Source organism: Python bivittatus, unplaced genomic scaffold (assembly GCF_059951505.1).
Source record: "Python bivittatus isolate LINGU-HERP-01145 unplaced genomic scaffold, Pbiv_v1 ctg000610_np1212, whole genome shotgun sequence".
Taxonomy (NCBI): domain Eukaryota; kingdom Metazoa; phylum Chordata; class Lepidosauria; order Squamata; family Pythonidae; genus Python; species Python bivittatus.
The window spans coordinates 33,788,349-33,812,370 of NW_028277088.1; the positions used below are offsets into that span (position 1 = coordinate 33,788,349).

The window sequence follows — 24,022 nt, forward strand, 5'->3', positions numbered from 1 at the left end:
GTGATAGGATTTGCTGTTAATTTTCCAACCAAAGCATTTCAAACAACTTGGAATGCTTACCAGACATGCAAAACGCCCACCTATAAAATGAACCCTCTTTTTCCTCTTTCTCTAATTGCTTAATTGTAAAAACTCAGTGTTATAGTTACAAGAAGACATAGTGCCAGGTCTGAGAAGATGTTGTTACCATGTCCTACCCACATCAAAATACTGTCAAAGACTCCTAGTGACTTCTCTTTCCTGCCCTTGCCTACCTTGAAGGGCTGAGAGATGGAGAGGTATCTGTGGAGATGGAGGTGCATCATGTTGCTTCTTTACGGGGCTGGCCCTTTGAAAACCTTGGGTTTGAAGAGTGTTGTTATATTATTCTTGCATATCATGTTGCATGTCAGATACATCTGGCTGAAATTATGAATAGTATATTCAAATGTACAGAAACATGTATTTGCCATAATAAGGTGTGGTCAAGGCTTTAGTTCTGCTGCAACAGTTTCAGGATCTGTTTTCACTCTAATCCAGTGAGAAGATGAGGAGAATCAGAGAGGTACACCAAGCTTTAACAGAGCAGCTGTCCCTGTTACTAAGCAACCACCCTTTGTATCCCACAAGACAGATGTCAGGGCATCTGAGGCTCTCTCTCTCACCTCCATAAATGAAAAGGGTTAAACACAATTGCCTTTGAAATCTTTGTGAAGCCTGCATACACTCTCCTTCTGTTTTGCACAAACAGCGGTTAATCATACTCTGTTCCCTGCAACATCATGCCTTGAGCACCTGAAGGAAAGGTGAGTTTTAAAGCAAGCAAACAAATATTGTTGCCAAGCAAACTACATGGATGTGTTCATGAAGTCACTAGGATTTGGGCTCCAGTCAACTTTTAATAAAAGACATGTCAGACAATAAGAAAACAACCTAGCTGAATGGATGTATGATGTTTGTCACAAATATCAGAGACACATAGGTGAGCTTTTTCTCTTTTTGTCATGGTTTATTCTTAATGAAACTAGAAGAAACAACAGTTCTCTCTCACTACTGGATTTTTCTCTTAAGGTTATCTCATTAAAGTAAGGATTCTAATAAGATGTTTGATGTATAATCCTGTATTTGGAGCATAGAATCTGCAGTATTGCATAATTATATACCTTATATAATAGGATTTTATAATTTAAGTGATAGTAATACAAATACCAGAGGATTACTAGAAAATTGACCTCACTCTCAGACCTTTGTTTTGGTGCTGCTGACCTACTTAAATTATTCCAGCAATGCAACAAAATACTTCTGTCCCAGGAGTACATAAACAAACAGGACTATAGCAAGCTATTAGCATTGTTGTGATATAATTCATTAGTAGTACATTTGGTGGACCCAAATATATATATATGGGTAAATACTTAAAGCAATGTTTCCTTTTTTCACACATCCATTTAGCACAACTAAGAACTGAGTTATGTAACTTAGAGCTACGTAATTTCATTCTTAATTAACATTAGGAAGAAATTGCACAAATAAGATGTTGAAAATTTCTCAGAGGTTAGGCCGGTGGATATCAAGCACCCCTGCCTGGTGTAATGTACTGTGCAATCCTATGCAAGTCTGTTCAGAAATAAATTTCACTGAATTCAATTAGTAGCCAAAGGGGTATAGGATTTCTGCCTTATTGTCTGAGTAAAGGCTAAACTATATATGCAATAATAGAAGCTTTTTTTAAGGAGCATTGCTCTGAATGCAGTATCTACTAGCTACTGGTCCACAAATGGCATGAGGATAGGATAGAAGAGCACGAAACATTATCGCTGAGGAGATCCATATCTGTCTACTAGCCTACCTAATAGTAGCAGTCAGCTGTCTTATCAGCTGGAAAATAGGATTTATTTAGCAGCAGAGTGTGGTGGATATTTCAGCAGCGAAATTTGTAGAAATTATTTAAAGCAAAGAAAACAAGAAAGACAGGGGTATGGTGACTGAGCTGAAGAAATAAATTGAACAGCAGGCTTCCAGGGTCCATAAAACCCTGCAAATAGACCTACATAGAGTAACACTGAACATCCTCTTCTGTGACTTTCTAAAAATAAGAATAAGCCAATAAAGTTTTGGGTAAATTGTCCTAATATTTAAATATTTAATATTTTTAATTTAATATAAATTTAGTATTTTCTGTATTGTTCAGATGGCAATTTTTATGTAGTTTCACTTATTAATACTATTTGTAAACTACCTTTCAATCTAATTGACAAACCTATCAACATGGTAATAATTAAAACACCAAGGGTGTTAGCCAAACCAACCAGACAGTGAAATTATAATTAATTATTTAATGCTGATATAAATATTCTCAATTTCTAGTGGAATGTCTTGGCGTGTTTCTACAAGGAAGAGAGAGGAGAAGATAAGTTTTAGCAGAGAGATTCTTGGGAAAAGATTAGGAATGATGAGTTTAATTTAACCAGAAAGTGGTAATATGGAATAGGACTTAATAAGCTTTAAAATTGTGGGGAAGTGCCAGGACTTATACCAAATAGGGCCTTAAAGATGAAATTTAGTATCTTGAATTAGACCCTGAAATCTAATAACCAGTGCAGAAATTTCTGTACTAGTATAGCTCAGAGCTATCAAAAGCGGGCAGCAGTGGTTGCTAAATGTTTTAGCCAGTATTTGTTGCATTTGGCCAAACCAAATGGTTGTAAGAAATATCTTGAGTTGCATTTCACACACACATTAATGACCATCCTTTACATTATGCTGTTTATCTACTTGACTTTTATGCTGGTCATCAAGGCACATACCTCCATAGAATCAGCTCCAATAACAATCCATTCTCCAGGTGCTGAAGCTTACCTTAGAGATGGGAATCGGCAGTTTTGGTGGACCTAAGTTCTCCAAGAACAAAAAAAATGTTAGTGGGAAGAAACAGCCAAATGAAGAGTGAACACATTTTGTGGTCATAAAACATTTAAGACTTTTCCACATAGCCTCCAGTCTCTTACCCTGATTAACAGTTTTGCACCCTGGGCAAATGTCCTTGCTCCTGTGCTCCATCCTCCTGTGTTGCCAATCAACACTCCCTCCAGCTGACCAATGGGAGCATATAAAACCCTAGCAGCCAGCCAGCCAGCTTGTCACATTTGCTTTTTGCAAGGAAAAAGAGCGAGGAAAGCCTTGGTACCTTGGCTGCAAGAGGGGGAGGGGAAGTGCCAGGAGTCAGGAAAAGTGGGAGTTCCCCTGCCCACCAAGTCCAGAGCAAATTGGCTCTGCACCATATCCTCTGCAGCAGAAGTTCAGCCCACTAATTATTGGTTCAGTTCCTCAACATTGTGGGAGCATATATGGATGGATCCTCAGTTTGACTTTGTGGGAAAAAAGCAGAAAGCATAGAGAGGTTGGCATGATGGAATGGAGAATCCTGAGGAAATACAGGATTGGCTGGTTGGAAACCTGAAGCCGAGTTTCAGTACTGCAACATTTTGTTGTAGACAGCACTCGTACAGAATTATTTCTCAATTCTCCAGTGTTGCCAGTGTTGGAGAGAAAGTCCCAAACCTAGAAGGAATCGCTACCATACCATAAAAATTGTATTGTGTCACAAGATGAATCTTTATACTTCAATTCCGCTTTCTTTTTCCCTTTGGGCTTCTCTTTTTCTCTTCCTTTTTTCTTCCCCCCAAGCAACTTAATAGCCTGAATATTCTTTTAAATGTTATTTTAAAATAATGAGAAAAACTGCAATTTATTTTATGTATTCCAAAAGTAGAGAATGCCAGAAGCAATCTTCATTTAATGTACTGGCAAGTATGGCTACTAATCTTTCAAGCGCTACCAGATTTTCCCTTGTACAGGATATGAAAAAGAGGAGTTGTTCCCCCCACCCACCCCCAAGATTAAAGAATCACTGTGGTTTAAAGGCTTAATCTGATGGTGTTTGTACTGGAAGAGCTCAGAGGTCTCCAGCTCAGAGCACAATTGGATGCAGCATTAGAGTTATTTATGAAAAAAAAAAATGCTCCCGGGTAGATGTGATCTATCCTTTGAAATGTGTTGTGGCTGAAGCTGTAAAGCTGCTGGGATTTCTTCAGCGCCTGGCAGGATCCCACTGCTGTGGGGAGGGCAAGAAGGGGGAGTCGTTCCGTACATGAATCCAGGCTATTGTTCTGTGCGCACTTTGTTTTAAAAAAGTATCACAAAGCAGACTGTTACTTATTCAGATGCAGGAGCTCCTTCCATCACACAAGACAGCCCATTCAAGTCACATGCCAGAGGTCTCCGCAGAATGGGCTGCTGCAGCTGCTTCAAATCTGCTGTCTAACATAAGAAGCAGTTGGACCAACCTGACAGCAGTCCGCCTCCCAGCCTCTGCAGAAGACAGGGAAAAGATCTGGGATCCAAGCACTATGTTTGCTGAGGAGCTGTGGCTTGACAATGAGAAAGCCTGTGCTGTGGTTCACAAATCAAAACAAGGACGGAAGCGCCAAGAACTCCTGGCAGTGGCCTTGGGGGTTAAGATGGGAGTGAAGGGGGCACTCTTGTGGCAACCGCTGAAACTCTTTGCCTATTCGCAGATCACCTCCTTGGTCAGAAGAGCAGCACTGACCCAGAATGACAACCATTTCAACTATGAAAAAGCACACAATTTTAAGGTAAGGACGTTTATACTGTAAACTCTTTTCGTTGAAAGCCGCTGGGCTGCTTACTTGTGTTTTGCTTAATCTGTCAGCTTATTCTCTTGCTTCCTGAGTGTCTGGGTCTCTGGGTGACTTTCTCTTTTTGAGATGAATAAGATGGATTTTAATATAGATAAGAAACATTGGCTGCCTGAGAGATGCAAGGGTAGGGCTCCAACAAGAGAAGACGGGGAATCTAATTGCAGTTGATCTTGCTGAAATAGACATTTCTCCTCCCCATGACTCACTGAAACAAGGAGAAAGGGGGAGCAATCATAAGGCTTCTTACATGAAACAACGTCTCATTAAAGCAATAATATGAATGGATAGGATTGGGTTCAGAATTGCAATTTCATGCTTTGAAAGTACACTTCTCTGAGTCCTGATTGTTTTAATATGTGTATTTTAAAACTGATAACCAAATGTTTCTGCCAGATCCTTAATTCTGCCTATGAAAGTAATCCTACATTCACCGTTCACGTCAAATACAGAGGACATGAAATTGTGGCACACGTACAGATGGCTTTTCTGGACTCCATGTGCCAGGGAAAATCTTGATGTCTACTGAGCTAGATTTTGGAGAAGTCTTTTGTGTTTGCTTGTATTTAGCCAGAGCTGTTCCAAGTACAGGAAAGCTTCTCCATTCTGGGTTTGCATCTAGAAAGAGTCCTTTCCCCATTCAGGCAGTGTTTGGGATGACTTGCGTATGTAGGAGAGGTGACTCATTTTCCAGCACTTGGCTTCCAGGCATCTTGATCTGTGTCTGTTGTGGGAACAGCTGCATCTATTCCAGAATGAGACATTCTCCAGTTACTGCAGTTAAAAGTATTTGAACTCTTGATGAGAATAAATGGAGAAAAACCCATTGTGCTCATATGGTTTAGGAACACATTCTGTGTCACCTCATTTATTGGCAAAGAAGTTACAGCTGTATTAATCACTGCCTTAAAAAATAGCTATGGAGTTCTGAACGTATAGAACTCCTTTTTGAATATATGTATTTGTTTTTGGACTGTGTACAAATATTGAGCAATAAATATTCAAACATTATCCCAGTACTAATGTACTAAAGAAAAGCAAGAATTTATTGCAAGAGGGGGTGTTAATTTGACAATTTACCTCTTCAAGGGACAGATGGCAGCTAAGTATGGAACATATCCAAAAACAAACATAATGTGTTCACAAGCCATACTGTTTTTACATATGTGTGCACACGCGCTTCATGTCAACTTACTGCATTTTTTACAGTTATAGTCATGTGAAAAAGTAAGTGAAGTTTTTTTCCTTTTTAACATGTGTGGACATATCAATATTTTATCTCCATTCAAACAGTATATATAGATGAAGGTAACATTAAACAAAAAAAAAACTATGAAAAATTTACTTTACTATTATTTATTCAACAAAATATTAACAGATATATCATTTCCTTCTGTGGAGAAAGTCTTTTTTACTGCATTTTTTACAATTATTTAGCAAAATGGTTCATTTATAAAATGGTTCATTTTCTGAATGTGTGGAACTCCTGTTTGAATATATGTGTTTGGTTTTGAACTATGTGCAAATATTGAGCAATAAATGTTAAAACATTATCCTAGTACTTTTCAGTAGAAGGATTTAAAAATACTGAAATAATGTTTTAATTATCCTAGTCATTGCTTTTCCAAAGGGAGAAAAGGGCAATCCTTTTTAAAAAAAATCTTTAAGTTTAAAGCATACTTAATTCTTATAAATTTCCCCTTAATTATCATTTTATATGAAAAATGGTTTCATTTTAGCTGGAAAAATATTTTCTCATGACTTAGGACATATTTTCCACATTGACCTACACATTCTTTCTTCCCTCTTCAAAATTCCCCTTGTTTGGTCTCTGATTTAAAACTGGATGTGTGCCCAAAACCTTTTATTTGTTCACTCTAACTGTTCAGCATATCCTTTTGCTTCCTGTTTAAAAAGAGCTGTAGCTTAAGCAGTAAATCATATGATTTCTTTTCCAAACTTTCAATGAATTACTTAAAAATTGGATATATTTTTTCATTGCCAGTATGTATATGTAAGAAGTTTGAAAATGTGAAATGGCCAGATAGCTATTTTCTAGTAGAACAAATTACTATTTTAAACCACATTATAATAAAAATATCGTCAATGTACATGCTCTAAATTATTTTTTAAAATTTAAGATGTATCTCTACAATATAATATTTGCTATTTACTATTTATAGTAATATATAATACAACCTACACATTAGTTTGAATAATACTCTTTAAATAGCTGTTATTGGTTTTGTAATAAGGTACAATTTTCCAAGTTTAGATGATATATAAAATGCTAAAAATATTAGTCTACACAAATCCTAATAAATTTTAAGAAATCAGTTTATTGAAATATCCAATACTTTGTCAGCAGCATTGAAAATAAGAGTATTTAATCTTTGTAACTGCAATAAGATCAAATAAAATATAAAATAATTATAACAATAATTAATTGAATTATAACAATAAACTAGTCTTCATCAGATGTATTAGACTTCAAATCCAATAATCCCCAAACCAGGACTTTGAGTTCAATTCCAATACATCTGAAGGGCAAGTTGGCAAGACTATGTGGAATTATAGTGCATCATTAGGTGAATAGAGTCAGATTTGTAAGGATTCCCCCATTCCACTTCCATTTTTAACAATCACTCTTCACTGCTATGCTCAGTGAAGAAATATCGCAGACCTATGGTTTACTAAAAAACCAACATCAGAACATGAATTATGAGGGTGGCTTGAATATTTACTGTTTTCCGTTAATACACAAAAAAGGGATATAATCTGAGTGTTGTGAGTTACCTAGAGTCATTGAAAGCTGGGTGGCATACAAGTTTAATTTATTATTATTATTATTATTATTATTATTATTATTATTACTATTCTTGTTATTGTTATTATTATTGGCATAATTACTGCCGTTCTATCATGTCATTCCAGACCTAAAATATCCCAATAATTCATGTAGAACATTTAAATCAGTTTAGGCAATTATGGTTATAACAATGGATTCAACATTTGTTAAAGATTAGAATCATGAAAACAATGGTTTTCCTTGTGACACACTATGGATGTGAAAGTTGGACTTTGAAGAAGCAGGATAGAAAGGTTCTTGACAATTTTGACCTTGGATAGCTAAGAAAACAAACAGATCATAGAACAGATCACTCCAGAGTTCTCAAGGCACAAATGACCAGGCTCAAATTATCATATTTTGGACTCCCTATCCAAAGACTCGAGCTCCCTTGAGAATTTCATAATGCTGGGAAAAGTGGAAGGACAGAGAAGAGGATGACCAGCAGCAAAGTGGATGGACTCGATTACAAAAGCAATGAATGCACCATCACAAGACCTAAAGAGCCAGGTTGGGGACAGATCATTTTAAAGAAAGTCCATCTTACATGATCAGTAAGTGCTGATGCTGACTTGATGACACTTAATCACACACACTTGTTATCATGAAACAAAGTATTCTGAGAATCTAAGATATATTTTTCTCTCTGTATAAGAACCACTAAAGTGGTTGCAGATAGAAACTATCCATACAGAGGCCAAACATGCAATATTATGGATATTGGTGGTGGCAGCTCATATATGCAGCTGAAAACTATTAAGTGATAAATCCCAGAGCTATGGCCATCAAGTGCAGTGTGAACTAACCCTGAAAATCAATTGAGTTATACAGTTTTCCAGAGTTACAATCTGAACACTGAACATGAGTCATTAAAGTTTATGACAATTCTGTCTCATTAATATCCTCACTTCTGTGACTATCATATATTGGAATCCAAGTTTAATCCCCCAAGTTTAGGAATACATGGATGCTGAGATATGGATATCTTCCGAATACATGGACACCATTCATGATGATGGAATAAGCCAATTGTGCTTGTTAAGAAAAATATAACTTTTTTTCTATTTTGATTGATACTGAACTCTAATCCTAGCCTTTTGTGGATTATAGGAATTGATGGATTGATTGACTGACTGATTGATTGATAGGCAGACAGACTTCTGTCATAGTTTGGTCTTCGTTAAACTACAGCTTGGCCATGTTGGCTGGGAAATGTAGGAATTATGTATCTGGCATGAACAGACTTGGGATAGTGTACATATATTGTATGTGGAATGAGTGATAAATGTTATTACATGTATACTGAACTGAATAATTTTTGCTATACACTTCAGCTTTTCAGCAACACTTATCCAATGGCTGTATCTTTGCTGTGCAAATCTGGACAACCAGTAGATGGCTGTCAGCCAAAAGATAGAAACCTCTAACTCTTTGCTGCTACCTGCTTGTCAGTAGGTTAACTGGTTGACAGATTTGCAGTCATTTTGGAATAATTATGTGATTGTATCCAAGAGTATTTTATAGCTTAGCACATATATCACACACGTCAAAATCCAAGAACATGTAATGAGAGGCTGCATCAGGACAGTACAAATCTGGCTAAGCAGTATGTTGCAATTAAGAGAAACAAACTCTTTGCTCCCATCTAATGGTTGTCAAATCAAAAGGTCAACGGTCCTTGGGGGGGGGGGAGGATGAAAAGAAGCGGGGGGAAATGGACAGAGCATGCAAGCACTATCCTGGAATGCATTATGTTCAGTGATTGGTGGCAGCTTTTCCTGCAGTTAGTGATGTTAGAATTTCAGTCAGGGAAACCACCAATCGCTGCCTTCACAGCATCATACAGGGAAGCTGTACAAAGAGTAGCACAGCCTGGCCCTGTTTCAGATGTACAGTAACAGCACACTGTGCTGACAGTAAGCTCCAGGATGGGAAGAAAGCGTGGCAAAAGGGGGAGTGTGGATGCACTCTGAGAAATAACATTCAAGGCTTGACAATTTGATAGTTACGACATCTCTTTTACTCTGTTTAAGTGGAAACCTGCCATCATTTTGATCTTTTCTCCTGTGCTTTCAACTGTTACTTTCTGTCATTTTCAATGGGAATATTGAAGTTCAAACAAACTTTATGCTCCTAGCTCCTTGATAGCAGATAAACTCTCCTCATGCTGACAACTTCAGAAAACTATTTAGACCACATTTTTTTCCATTTCATAACATTGGCATTAAAGTTGTAATTCACTTATCAGTGGCAGAACAACCTATCAGACTAAATATATAATTACTGGAAAAAATTCTGGTCTCCTCCAGACTGCTAGACAGGGCTGACTTTTTCAACCAGCACAGCTGTGACTCATTCAAACATATCTAAAAAAACTGGACCTCCTGAATCTCAAGTTCTCTTTCAAAATTCAGTTATTTAATAATGAATTTTATTTAAATTGTCCTATATTCAAAATTTTTTCTAAGAGAAAGTTGGACAAAAATTGTTCCAGAATGTTTCAAGGAAACAGTTTATAATACATATTCAATGCTTCTTGATTTAAAAAAATGCTTTAGAAAAATTTTCCTTTCAGTTCATATGAAGGAAGGAGGCTATATTATGTACACTTCCCAATGCTCTAGAAATGGGGGGGGGAATCGATTTGTCACGTTAAAAATTATACCATCCAAGAAGCTATACGTGTTTCATTGAGTAAAGTACAGCTATGTCCAGAATTATTAGACACCTTGAACATAATTTTATTATGTGACAATAAAGACCTTTTTCTGTATTAATTAATCTAGCACTTATGTTTCTAATTGAATAATTTGGTGACCTCCCAGAATGAAATGGAAAAAGACCAAAGTTGATATAATGCAATCTATTCAAAGTTGTTCAGTAGACTGAGAATTTTCTCAAATACTTATGGATCTTAATACCACAAGATATTAAAACAAAATAAAACAGTGTCATTGAATCTTAAATCTTACCTACAGATAAAACAGATTAATTTGAGCAGATGGAAAGCTTTCATTATGGGGGGGGGGCATATTGAAAATCAGCATTTTCTCTAAGATAATACATGCAATATGTAGAGCAGCCCACAATTCCATCACTGCCCAGAATCAGGTTTAGTATCATCTGAACGCATTCTAACGCATTTAGTATCAAAAAAAGCATTCCTAGATAGCTGAAAGAAAAGTTCCCTCTGTCATTCCACTACCTGAAAGAAAACTAACATATTTATTTCACTCTGGGAAGAAACTGACCACAGCCTGGGCAATTGGACTATTGGAACGTGCTGTACGTGGGGCTGCCTTTGAAGAACTTTTGGAAGCTTCACCTGGTGCAGAATGCGGTGGCACAGGCAGTTAATGGCACCAGTTATTATGTTACATGTGACACCACTATTCTGTGAGCCTCGTTGGCTTCCATTGTGCTTCCAGGAGCAATTCAAGGTGCTGGTACTTACCCTTATTGTCTTGGGACTGGGTTTCTTATGTGACCATTTCTCCCAAATTGTTTCTACCTGTCCCACCTGGTCTGGCAGGAGGGGCATGCTCCAGGTGCTATCAGCTAACCAATGTCGACTGGCAGGGCCCAAGAGGAGGGCCTTTTCTGCCGTAGCATCTGCCCTGTAGAACATCATTCCATCTGAGATTAGGTTAGCCTGACCCTTCTGGCCTTTCACAAGGCCATAAAAACTTGGTTTTGTGCCTGGGCCTGGGGCCCCAGAAGTGTGACAGAGCCTGTCTCTTGATTTTGTTGATGGTTATTTTATGATGATTGGCTGCTATGTGTTTTTATATTTCATATTATGTATTTTATTTGTTTTTATCTATTTTATTGTAAGCTGACAAGAGTCACATTTGTGAGATGGCAGCTATATAAATCAAATAAATAAATAAATACTAGAAAGACAGGCAGCATATTGACACATGTATTTTATTGTTTATGAGTTATTTATTTAACTCAACTCTTTTATTGGCAATTTCGATGGAGTATGGGAATGCATGTTTAATTGGTTTTGTTGTTTTAGTGATTGTAAATTGGTTGGTTTTAATTAGTTTTGATTTTATAATATTTGTAGTCTTATTGTATAGATTTGTATTTACTGGTTTTCTTTAACATTCTGATGTTTTAATTGTTTTGAATTGTTTATTTGTTAAGATTGACATATTAACGATTTGAGGCCAAAATACCCTAAGGTGGACTACTTCTTATATTGATTAGCAATAGCTGACAAAAGCATTTCACATAACAACAGTGGTGGAGAGCCATCTGATTTTAATTATCATAGTCCTTGACCAAGATCTGAAGTTATTCTAAAAACCTAAAATAGATGCTATCAAAGAGTGTAGTAAAGATCCTGAACCTTAGCACTTTGCAGAGATATCCAGTGATCACTGATGTTGCTAAATGTCTCGACAAATTTACTTAAATAACTTGAACTCCAAAAATAGAGTTGTAACCAGATTAATCTGGAATATGACTAGCAGTTCCATATCCTGGCATTGAACCAAATCAATTTAACACCCTCCATTCAAGTATATTGCAATACAGCTTGTACATTGTGCAATCATATCTGTATCTCTGTATTTCAGGCCCATTAGGTCACATCTGTAAAATTGCAGCTCTCAGTTTGGCAATGGGGGTCAGTTTTCCCAATCTGAAGATACTGTTTTTATATATCTGTAGATATATAATTGTACATGCATCCTTATTCATCACAGGACAATCAACAGTTCTAACCACCTTGGCCAGCTGTTTGAAAAGATCAGGATATGGTACCCCTCTAGGGCAAAGATCTAAACCTGTTGCAGAAGCTCTTTAAAGAAATGCATGTATTTACTTTGAAGTAAAATCAAATAAGGATGTTATATGGTGAAGGCAGGTCAATGGCAGGTTTTATATTTCATGGTTCCAACCCCCCTGAGTTCCCTAGATGGACTCTGAACTAGTCTCTCAGATGACAACATTGTAGTTATAGCATTTACACACACACACACACACACACACACAACCCACCCTCCCCATCTCCCGTTTCATGGGAGAATGATTTAGAGGCTCCACCATAAAGAAAAGTTCTTGGAGATCTCCCATCTTCCCTTCTGGCTGGTGTGGACATGTTGAGTTTTGAAAGTAAGCAGTCTGGAACTTTATTCCCATTCCATCCCATTTCAATTTCTGTCAAACAATAAGTTAACTGTATTCTGCACCATGCTCATTATATGAAACCATAATTTTGGATGTCATAGCCAAATTTTAAATTTTAAAAGATTCCTTTATTATTAGCTTCCCTATTGCAGAATTAAGCCTAGTATTTACTGTAAAATAGATAATTCATCTCTTTCCTCTCTCTGTTCTTTCTGCATATTTGCAACCAAATGGGACTTACTATGATTTTGTTGAATAAGAATCTGTTTGGATGTTGGGGTCTGAATGAAACAAGTTTACTTATGCAACTTGGAAAAGATAAGAAAACAAAAGTAGTGTGTTTGTATTTGCATAGTTGATTGAAGCATTCAAGAATCAGTAACAGCCCAACTGTCCCTGGAATATCTGCACAAATATCCTGTTATTCGTTTTGAGCAAAGTCATAATAAGCCTCTTATGTATTATTCATAGATTATGTGTTGCTGTTAATTATATAAACCTAACTGAAAATTGATGGTACTGCTTTCTGCCATTCTGAGGCAGAAAACACATAGAAACTTTTGTGTAGTCACAACTGAAGGTACAATAAGAATGAATCGCAAAACTTCTAGAAACTCCAAGCCCCACCATGTATATAACATTGTCTAGCCCACCCACAAATATTATGAGATTCCTAGCCACCAAAATATTGTTCTCCTGTAATATGTCACATTATTATGTTTCATTGGAATTTATTAAATATTGAAAAACATACCAAGTTTAAGAAATGATCCAGTGTTGTCCCAAAATAACATAAATAGAAGAAACCAACAAATACTGTAGCAAAAAAAAAACAACCTTACATGATAGAAACCAGTATTTACGAATGGATCCCAAGTCATTTTCTTACTTAACTCTGTATCAGGGGAATCATTTTTCATGTCAAGGTGAAACTACTCTCTAGATAGACCAGTTAAAAAATGTGCACTATTTTTAGTGTATACATGATCTTAAAACAAGTATGTCAGTACTTTTGTCTAAAAATATTTTCCTTTGAAGAGCTAAATATATATAGATTGTATGATTTGGGATTTTGTTAAAGCCCATTGACAGCATTGCAATTTGAGCATAGGAAACATGAGAAAATTCTCTTTATTATACATTATCCTAATGTGTCACAAAGAATGTATAGTTTTCAGGACCCTTTGGCTTTTTGATTAAGCTATTGAATTAAATGATTTCTTTCAATGGATAATGTGTTGCTTTTACTTAAAAACTTTTCAGTCTCATTTGCAGCTTGATACTGTCCACATAGCGCTTCCATCTGTATCCTCTTCAAAGGGTCATCCAATTCTTTCTCACTGTGAAGAACTATTTGGAGAAAACTCTGTACATCAGCCTTATAGAAGATAGGAGAAGCCCTTTATGTATTTATTTATTTTTCCCATTATGATGCATTTTGTGTACTCTGGATTATGCAGTACAATCATTATATCTAATAAGGGCCAGATTACATATTACGGTAATTTCATGGAAGCCAATAATCGTGATCTGCACATGCAGCAGAAGTGTTGGGGGAAAATCTCCATGTAGAAAAATGGAACAATGTCCTAGTGCTGCTGCTATTATTATTTATTGGCAGATATATTTTTACATAGAATATTTGAAAAGGTATCCCCACTTGCATACTTGAGTGAAGTTGTCTGCTTTACCACCTCTGTGGATTGTGTAGATTTGGCCTCAGGATCTGTTTTTCATGGCAGTTGTTACTAGAACTAAACCATTCAGGTCTGATGATTTTCATGAAACCAAAAACTATGTGTACAGTGACTTAATAGTAAGCACAATTCAATCTGGCCCAACTTTGCACCTATAAGTTCTAGAACTCTCAGCAAGTGTGGCCAGGGCTTTCTCAATTGCTGGAGGGTACCAGGTGTATTCATTCATGTGAAATGAAGGAAAATTCTGAAGCCGAATACAATTTTCTTTTCCCTTGACTCATTATCCTCAGCATTTGGAACATAGCTAGGAGTGAATGAGATTTACTCTTAACTGAATCCATTGTATTTTCTCTTTCTCCTTGTTCCATCTGCGAGGCCATCTGCCACTCAGTGACCCTGGATTTTGTTTCTTATCTGTTTGCAGGTCCACACATTCCGAGGTCCACACTGGTGTGAATACTGTGCCAATTTCATGTGGGGACTCATTGCTCAGGGAGTAAGATGTTCAGGTAATCATAAATACTGTGTTGTCCCAATCATTTTTACTAAAAAATAGAAATGTAAATCTCTTTCAAAGGATCATAAAGAGTGCTGAAAGCCAACATTATCAGCTAGCATTATCCTCATATAGAATGTTTATGTGCAGTTTAAAAAAATTATAATATAGTTGCAAATCCAGAGTGAATATGGCTATAATGATAGCTAATACAAAGCAGACATCTCCATTTCATGCAATCAGCTATCCAATTGGGTTCCTCCCTCTCTCCCTCCCTACCTCCCTCTCTCTCTCTCTCTCTCTCTTTTTCTTTTTATGAAACTGAAGAATTTTGATGGTAAAGATAGCATTTTCATTTGTTATAGTTTGCTTAAAATACATCAGGAATTTGCTTAAAATATATCAAGGATTATTTATCCTGAGATTTCTGAAATACAGAAGTTGTTGTACGTTGCCCAGAGTCACTTTTTGTGAGATGGGCAGCTGTATAAATTTGGTAAATACATACATAAATACGTACATACATACATACATACAAACAAACTTGGCTTCTACTTCCTAAATGCTGGCATATTGTTTGTGATACTTTTCACATTGGTATTAGTTGCTGGCACTGAAATAACTACACATATCCAGAAGCTATCAACAGTAGTTTTATTCTCATGTCTTGAACTTTTAACAGAGGTCTGATATGAAAAAATAAAAAGATAAAGTTTTATATGCCATGTAGCTAAATGAGATCATCTGCTGAATGATGCGTATTAAGTAGATGTTAATGGGTCAGATTCAGTTCCCAAAGTAAAACATTTAAGAGTATAGCTAGCAAAAGACAAAATAGTAAAATCATTTTCCTCACCAAAGATAAAGGTCACGCCTCTCTCAAACTGAGTTAAAGTCCTAGTGACCTTGTGTGTGTGTGGGTATCCATACTGTTTCCTTGGCAAGAATTCAGAAGTGGTTTGCCATTTCCTTATCCCAGGTGCTTTTTGACTTCCTAGTCTAGTTTATAGGCTTTATAGGATTTTTTGTGGTGTCCCATTCAAGCATGAACTAGGGCCAAAACTACTTAGCTTTTTTGAGATCAGACAAGGTAATAGAAGTGCTGCCACTTCCTGTAACATTCTCACTAAAACAAGATGGCTAGTACTCAGATTTGGCCCTGACCCTAACCCTATTGAAAGATCTCGCCTTTTTTCACACCTTGACATTTAGAGAAGAGGAGAGTGGAAGAAAGGGGAATCTCCCTTCTTCCTTGCTACTGGAAAAGCTCCATAATTGTTTTTAATAAATAAAAAAAGTGGAGAATCACAATCATGCTATAAACATAATGTCTGGTTTTATATTTTTTGCCTCCAGACCAGGTCAGTTCCCATTGCTGACACTACTGCCTTTCTTTGTTATTCTTAGCTGTAAAAGCCATTTTTAGCTCAGATGTGCACTGTTTGTGATTCTGCAGGCCTCCATGGTAGCCCAAAAAGAGGTTTTTTTTAAAAAAAAAAATCTGCTTTCGCAGCTGCCTTGTAAATCCAGTGACAGCTGAAAATTAAGAGCCCTTCTAGACTGAGGATCTTCTCTTTCATGAGGAATGCAACAAACCCAGGCTGAACTTCAATCCCCAAGTCTAGTGCCCTATTTACTGACAGCACATCTGTCTTGTCTAAATTTAATTTCAACTAGTCACTTTAAAAACATCACATTGCTTCCATAGTGTATTTTTATATGTGTCCACTAATTTTATAGAAAGAGTGATATTACTTCATTGAATTAAACCCTGAATTAAATGCTGATATTTTATGCATCCTGCTATGATTAATTTCTTCTCAAATTCTCAGAATTATCCCATGTTTCAAAGTTCCATCATTGTCCATTCTATCCTTTATTTCTACACAGATACTTTGGATAATTTCTTATCAAAGTGGAAGTTGAAGTCCATACATCTTAAAGTTGCCAATGTTGAGAAACACTGATCTAATGCCTTCTTTTTATATTTGCAGTACCAAAGAAATATCTTTCCATTTTCCCATCCCTTTTACACATAATTGTTGAACTGATAAGTCTTTTAAGATCTTGATTACTTTGTGTTATTGTGCTTTCATTCTGCTTTCCAAAATTTGGAACTTTAAAATTCTAATTAATTTTAACTGTTTTATATTATTTTGGTGTAAATTGACATGAAAACTTTTGTTGAATAAAAGCAGCAATTAATACAGTCCATCTAGTTTTCAGATAATGTTGCCTAACATTTTTCCAACATTGCGCACATGGTGGCCATATATGTCTCAGCCCTATTTATCTAACTATGGGATTTATTCAGGAACACAAAGCAGTATACCACCTGTTCTTTATTTTGGTAACAGAGAGATCTGATATCCTTGCTTTTGTGTAAGAACCAGCCTTCACAATAGTTTACCTTCTGTTCTAAGCATGCTTTTTGTTTCATTAATGTATAGGATATGTTACAAAATAATTTTTGAGATGCAAACATGTGTAATGTATGTCAGTTTATATCCATGTTTCACTCTTGTCAACTATTTAATTTATTTATTTATTGAATTTATATAGCCACCCATCTCGATCTTGTAACTCTATGTGGTTCACAATACCCCCCCCCAAAAAAAATCACTAACCTTAATACTTTTCCCACAGACTGTGGATTAAATGTACACAAACAATGTTCAAAGTATGTTCCCAATGACTGCCAACCAGACCTTAAGAGGATCAAACGGGTCTATTGCTGTGATCTCACTACACTAGTGAAGGCCCACAATGCACAGAGACCCATGGTGGTGGACATATGCATACGTGAAATTGAAGCAAGAGGTATAGTTTTTTACATTTTGATTAAGCAGAATTCTAATCTGTAAATTACTGAAATTCTGATATCCCATATTTTGATAACCATTATCAGATGCAGTTGTTAAGTATTTCAAAAATGGGGTAAAATAAATACACCAAGGTTAGTTGTATTTTGTTTTCCTTTTAAAAAACGTTTATACGTGAAAAATTGAGAACACGTATTTTAAACCAGAGTAAGTTGAAGTTAGATCCAAGTTTAAAGATAGATCTCTGGGTGATTTGCAATAGGTCTGAAAGTGTTCCTACCTTATAATGCTCTAACAGTAATAATAAGTAAAAGCTTTCTTACTCTGTCCTCCCCATTTTAGATCTGAAAAAGAATGCTTAAGGAAAAACTAGGAGTGAATTTTAATGTAAAAGAATTTCTGAATTTTATTTTGGCATTGATCAAAAATTCCAAATTGGTGAGCATTTGCTAAGAAGCATCCTTTTTTTCTTAGTTCTTACAGCAGACTTCGCTGATCTGATGCTCTCCAGATGTGTTGAGATTGCAGCACCCAGAATTTTAGTTGGCATTTTGATTGGGAATTCCAAGGGTTGCAGCCACAGCGCATCTGGAGGGAACCAGGTTGGGAAAGGCTGCTTTAGATTATGTCTATTGACTTGAATCAGGCTTGTGTAACTGATTCTAGTTGGGAGACATCCCAGCTTTAATTAGATGCACAGATTTTGAAAAGCTTGAAAACTTCTCATCCCTATCTTAAAAAACAAATTCTTTCACTTTTTGCCATTTTCCCACTTATTAATGTAGATTATTTAATTATTTAAATAATGTACATTTAAAAATTTTCTTTGCAATGACTCATTTTGAAAACTTCTATTAAATTTAAAATTATTGGAAGATCATTGAAAATCAAAAGAATTGAGTAAATTAATGTTAAGGCTATCATTAACACTGTTTAGAGTATAATAAAAGAAAAATATATAATTCACTTTAAAATGTATTTTCTTATAAACCAAACCAAGAACTGTAGGTCTCTGGTTCTGACAGAAAGCTGATTCATTACAAATATGTTAATGATTCCTGAAATCCTTGGCTGTGCAGCTAGGATTGTGGTTTTTATTTTTATTTAACTTCAAAGTGAGCATGGGAAGCTGTTCTAGATTGGGATAGCATTGCATAGGGATGATTAATTTTTCTCTGCCCTGCAGTAATTCCTCAGAACACTTTAGCAATTTTCCCTCTAAAGTGGGCACTATATGAGACTCCCCTTGAGGATGACACAGAGGCTGTATCTCAGGCAAAATATGGCAGCTAGGTTTCTGTCAAAAGCCACTTGGAAACCACTCTTCTTATAACTGTTGCTTTTACTGACTGCCAATGTGTTTCTGGTCCAGGTTCAGTATGATAGTGAAAATCTCAGAAGAATCCTAGTAACTCTGCTCCCCCCACTGACCTCTTACACTTGTGGCCCTCAGAGAGATTTCAGGGCTTGAAGGATTCTCTGAAGGAAGGATGAATAGAAAACTTTCAATTCATGAATGTAACTGTTTTTAGAATCAAGCCATCAGTTTCGAAGGACCACCCTTATTAAGTTTAAAATTGAGTTCCAATTGCCATCATGTGAGAAGGCCTACAGCAAAGTGGCTGTACTCATATTTTACATGCTACAATTCTTCACTTATCTCTAGTATGTCCATTAGAAAGAACAGCAGAGCTTAGAAGACCTCTGCTTAGTGCAATTTCTAGGCAAAGAAGGCAACACTAGTCAACAAAAGACTATGTCTAACTCAGCAGAAGATAATTCTGTATGTTTATTAAATAAAACAAAATGTTTTTAAATTAAATGAAAGCCACACTCTCCACTTGAAATGAGAGCTCTGTCAAAAGATAGTTGCGAGGTCACTTGAGAAAATAAAGAAAATAAAAGTACATAGAATGAAAATGTATCTGTAGAGTAGACAGTAATTGATAGAATTTTGGTTTGCAGGTTTGAAGTCAGAAGGCATTTACAGAGTCTCAGGGTTCACTGAACACATTGAAGATGTCAAAATGGCCTTTGATCGAGGTAACAATATATTTTAGTTTTGGAAAAATGATATATACTCTCTCATAGGTTTGATCTTGTCATGAAAAATGTAAATTTTTCCTTCTCTCAAAGGTTGTATATTTTCATGATATTTTATTACCTATTTATATTTACCATGTGTATCAAAATACATTATATTTGGAGGGTACATAGTATCCCAAAATACACAGCAGAGCTTGTGGGTACAATAATGGAATAATAATATTATTGTAAAGGGAGTTTCTTTTCTTCATCATGAAGCTTTCTGTAGTTGCATCATGAATTATCAGAGGAAACTAAATTGTATTTTTACAGTACAGTAGTAGATATTCCTCTGGGATCCTCATTTGTGCTTACAGCCTTGCTCATATGGTGCTTTGCTGTAGACAAGAATGAATCTTTTACATAGCATTCTACCAGACTTGAATTCCTTCTTCCTGGAAGTGCAGTATCATGTGCTATTTCTGCACTTTCTGTAAAACGAGGATAAATTATAAGAACAGATTATGTTCAGATTAAAAAAATCAAGCCTTTGATTTAGTGCTTTTAATTCGTCTAACGTCTTAGTAAGAATGCAGGAATAATTGTTTATTCTTCCACTGAATGAAAATGGATGTTATACAGCAACAGTTGCTCGCTGTGCTGTAATTGTTGTTCAGTTCTGTTCCTGCCAGCATATAAAACTCTCATTGTGCAGCTCGTTCATAGTGTTCTCATTGTGGTCACTAATTTCTGAGGTTTTGTTTGTTTGTCCTGCTTGGCATTACACATTTCATATTCAATGTTGTCCTGTTACTAAGGGAGAATTGCACAATTATATTTCCTACCTGTTCGATTTTATGGACGTCTCTATTCATCTTTGTATTGTGAATACTTCAGCAACACAATTTATCCCAGAGATAACAGTGAGTAGAAATCACCTGATTTCTACCATGCATGACAACCCCTTTTTTGTTGACTTATAATGGCATAGTGCAATGATTTATAACAAGTGGTACTAGTACCACAGATAGGACTTACAAGCAGTCTGAGTAATTCATTGAAAATTTAAGCTTTTGAAATATTGTACATGATAAATATAATAATAAAACACATATTCATGATTAATGTCTTTCTTCAAAAAAGTGGCCTTTTGGCTTCTATAATGTTGAAACCTACATTCTTTTAAAAAGTGATTCATGGGACTTAAAATAGAAAAATGGAGAATCAATGGCATAGTTAACATTGGAGATTAGCTTTATACATGCGGTTGTTCATTATATAGAATAGCATCCACTTAGGTTTAAGATGAATGCAACCAGTTGGGCAAGCATTACAATTTATACAGTATGAATTGAATTTGTACACTGTACACACATTCGGAAATGTGTGTACATTGCATTCATTCCTTGTTTCCTAGCTTACACTTTAGTATTCTCCCCCAACACGTTTTTACTCTGTTCTTGATTAAAAATAAAAAATCCATTTATAACAAAAGCTGGATTTTCCACTCATAACAAGAGGAAAATACTACAGAAACGTAGTCTGCAAGTTGCTGTGACTAATTTTTGAGCTGTTCCCATTACTGAATCCTGATCAGTGAGTTTAAAAGCTGCAGCTTTCACTAACATTTAATTTAATAATTTTAAATGTATTTGTAATTTAATTTAATATGTATTTAATATTAATTTATAATAATTTATATAAATATATATAAATATATATAATTGTATAATACATAATTTATAATAATTTAATATTAATAAAATTTATTGAATTTTAATACATTAAAATTTAATAACTAAATAAAACATTGTTTTTCAGAAATTACACTACTATTTTCTACGTCCAGTTGATTCTCTTAATATTATAGATATATAAACATAACCCCAATTTTCCGAGTAAGCAATTATTTTGGCATAGCTAAATAGTTATACATGTCATAATTCACAAAGGAAAACTGAAGCTGATGTGTTTTGGACATAGAGGTGTCATTTACTTTGGAGTTGTTTTCTAATTAAAAAAAAAAAGAATAGAATTCAGAGATGTTATGGATTCTCATGACAAACACAGCAAGTTTCAACAATATTTCTCATCAGACTTAATTTATTTAATTGCTGTAATGGAGGATGGACATTCCTGCTTTTTAAGCTTTCTTCTTTTATCTCTTTTGCTTGAAGCAAGTTGCTGGGAGAGTAATATGCATCAACTTCATTTAAAGCTCTTCTGCAATATGATTTGCTATTACGACCTATCAAAGTCACTTCTATTTAGTAAGTTAGTGATTTTGATATGCAGTGAGGGCTTGGATAATAGACATCATTCTTGTTTACCATCTCTTCAATAATGTAGATGCAGCTGCAGTTTTTTTTTTAAAGTATTTGTTTCACTATAGCACTTTAATACTCATTGTACTACAGAGCAATAGAACTGTCCAACCTTTTATAATACTAATTCCACTATACCACAAACATGCGATAAATAGGAGGCTAGTGTAGCAAAATAAACATTGTGATGGTAAAAGTGGTAGCGAATAGGATGCTAATGTGTAAATTCACTTTGCTATATCAGATAATAGGCTGCTTGTTTTAAAGACTTGCTTCCCCATTCCAACACAACTGAATTGGAAATAACAGGACTTAATTCAACCCAGTTTTGTTCCAAATGAGTCTGCTGATATGATGAGCTTATAGTTTGTCCTTCCCTGATAAACATTCTTTCGGTTTGGAAAGAAATGTGGATATATCCCTTGGAGTTTAGTGCCATGGGTTAATCCACAAAATCAGTAAAACCAACAAAAAGACAAAGAACCCTTATTTGACTGAGCAAAGAGGGAAACATACAGAAGGAATGATATTTTCTGCAAATTTAATTTTTATTTTCAAGAGGCTAGCTTGAAAACTGTTCCAACACTTCAACTTTAGAACATCACAGTACTAGTTAGTGCTAGCCAGCTAAAATGTGAATTGTTTGAGTTTAGAAACAGAGTTTAGCTCTGTTTATCTGCAGAGCTATAATAAAGTGTTGGTTACCACTTTTAAAGCTCTAATTAGTTTTAAACCAGAGTACTGAAAGGATAATTTCCTCCCCATGTGGCCTTATCTGTCCACTGAAATTGACTTAGGAAAGTCCAATTTGCACCATCCTATTTCCATCAGAATTATGGAAATCTGGCTAGAGGCTGAATATTCTTTTCTCATCTATTTTTAATTTTTGTTGTTTTTAACATTTTGTTCAGTTCATTATAATCTGGATGTTAACCACCTTGGGCATTTTTTCTAAAACAGACTGGTGAAATCAGGAGGAACAGATTCTCTGATTTTCTGTTGTACGCATAATAGAATAATATTATGCACTGTGTAAGCAACACCACTGGGCCAGAGTGCTATGATCTATATGGGGGTTGTGTAAAAACACAATTTCCTGCAATTGCACCAACATACCAACAATAATATTGCGTATATTTTAGGGAACCAAGGAAGGAAAAAACAGACAACCAAGATATGGATGCAGGTTTAATGATAGTCTAAAGCATTTCAGATTCAGTTTTGTAATTCCCCGTACTGTCTCAAAAAGCAGTACTTTTATTTTCCAATAATTTTACACCAGGGATATGGTGTGTGGGCTATGTGTGTGTATGTATGTATGTATGTATGTATGTATGTATGTATGTTTCTATGTTTGAAAGGCTGTATCAAGAAATAGTTAACTTTGCCCCAGTAAAAATAATCTTAAAACCTACACTCATTCTTTTCTAGATGGTGACAAGGCAGATGTCTCTGCTAACATATATCCTGACATAAATATTATTGCTGGCGCACTAAAGCTGTATTTCAGAGATTTACCAATTCCTGTTATCACTTATGATACTTACTCTAAGTTCATAGAGGCAGCAAGTAAGTATTAAGATAGATCTCTTTTATTAATCACTTATTACACTCCATAATATCATAGTTCTAAAATCCTCACAATATAAAACCCCGTTAGATTTTTATTTAATGCTGACATTCAGCCTTAATGAATTTTATTGTATCCCACAGAACTCTCCAATCCTGATGAAAGATTAGAAGCTGTCCATGAAGTGTTAATGTTACTTCCTGCTGCACACTATGAGACTCTTAGATACCTGATGATTCATCTCAAAAAGTAAGTTAATTTGCTTTGCTTGTATGCTTTATACATAAATATACTTTACAAAAAAGATAAATAGTCATCAAGAGAATTTCTGTGTAGGTCAGTTTTCTTGCCAGATCATTGCTGTGAGCGGCTTAATAAAGAAAGAAAGAATCATAAGGCAA

General features: G+C 35.4%; 1 protein-coding gene across 1 annotated transcript in view; it reads left to right on the plus strand.

Moving 5' to 3' along the window:
* The window catches only part of CHN2 (chimerin 2), a 144,929-nt gene that overhangs the window by 118,309 nt on the left and 2,598 nt on the right, over positions 1–24,022 (plus strand). The window contains exons 7-12 of the mRNA XM_088150742.1: positions 4,557–4,634; positions 14,809–14,893; positions 17,527–17,700; positions 19,668–19,745; positions 23,483–23,620; positions 23,765–23,870. Coding sequence (XP_088006868.1) covers positions 4,557–4,634; positions 14,809–14,893; positions 17,527–17,700; positions 19,668–19,745; positions 23,483–23,620; positions 23,765–23,870 — 659 coding nt within the window. The remainder of the gene's footprint in view (positions 1–4,556; positions 4,635–14,808; positions 14,894–17,526; positions 17,701–19,667; positions 19,746–23,482; positions 23,621–23,764; positions 23,871–24,022) is intronic.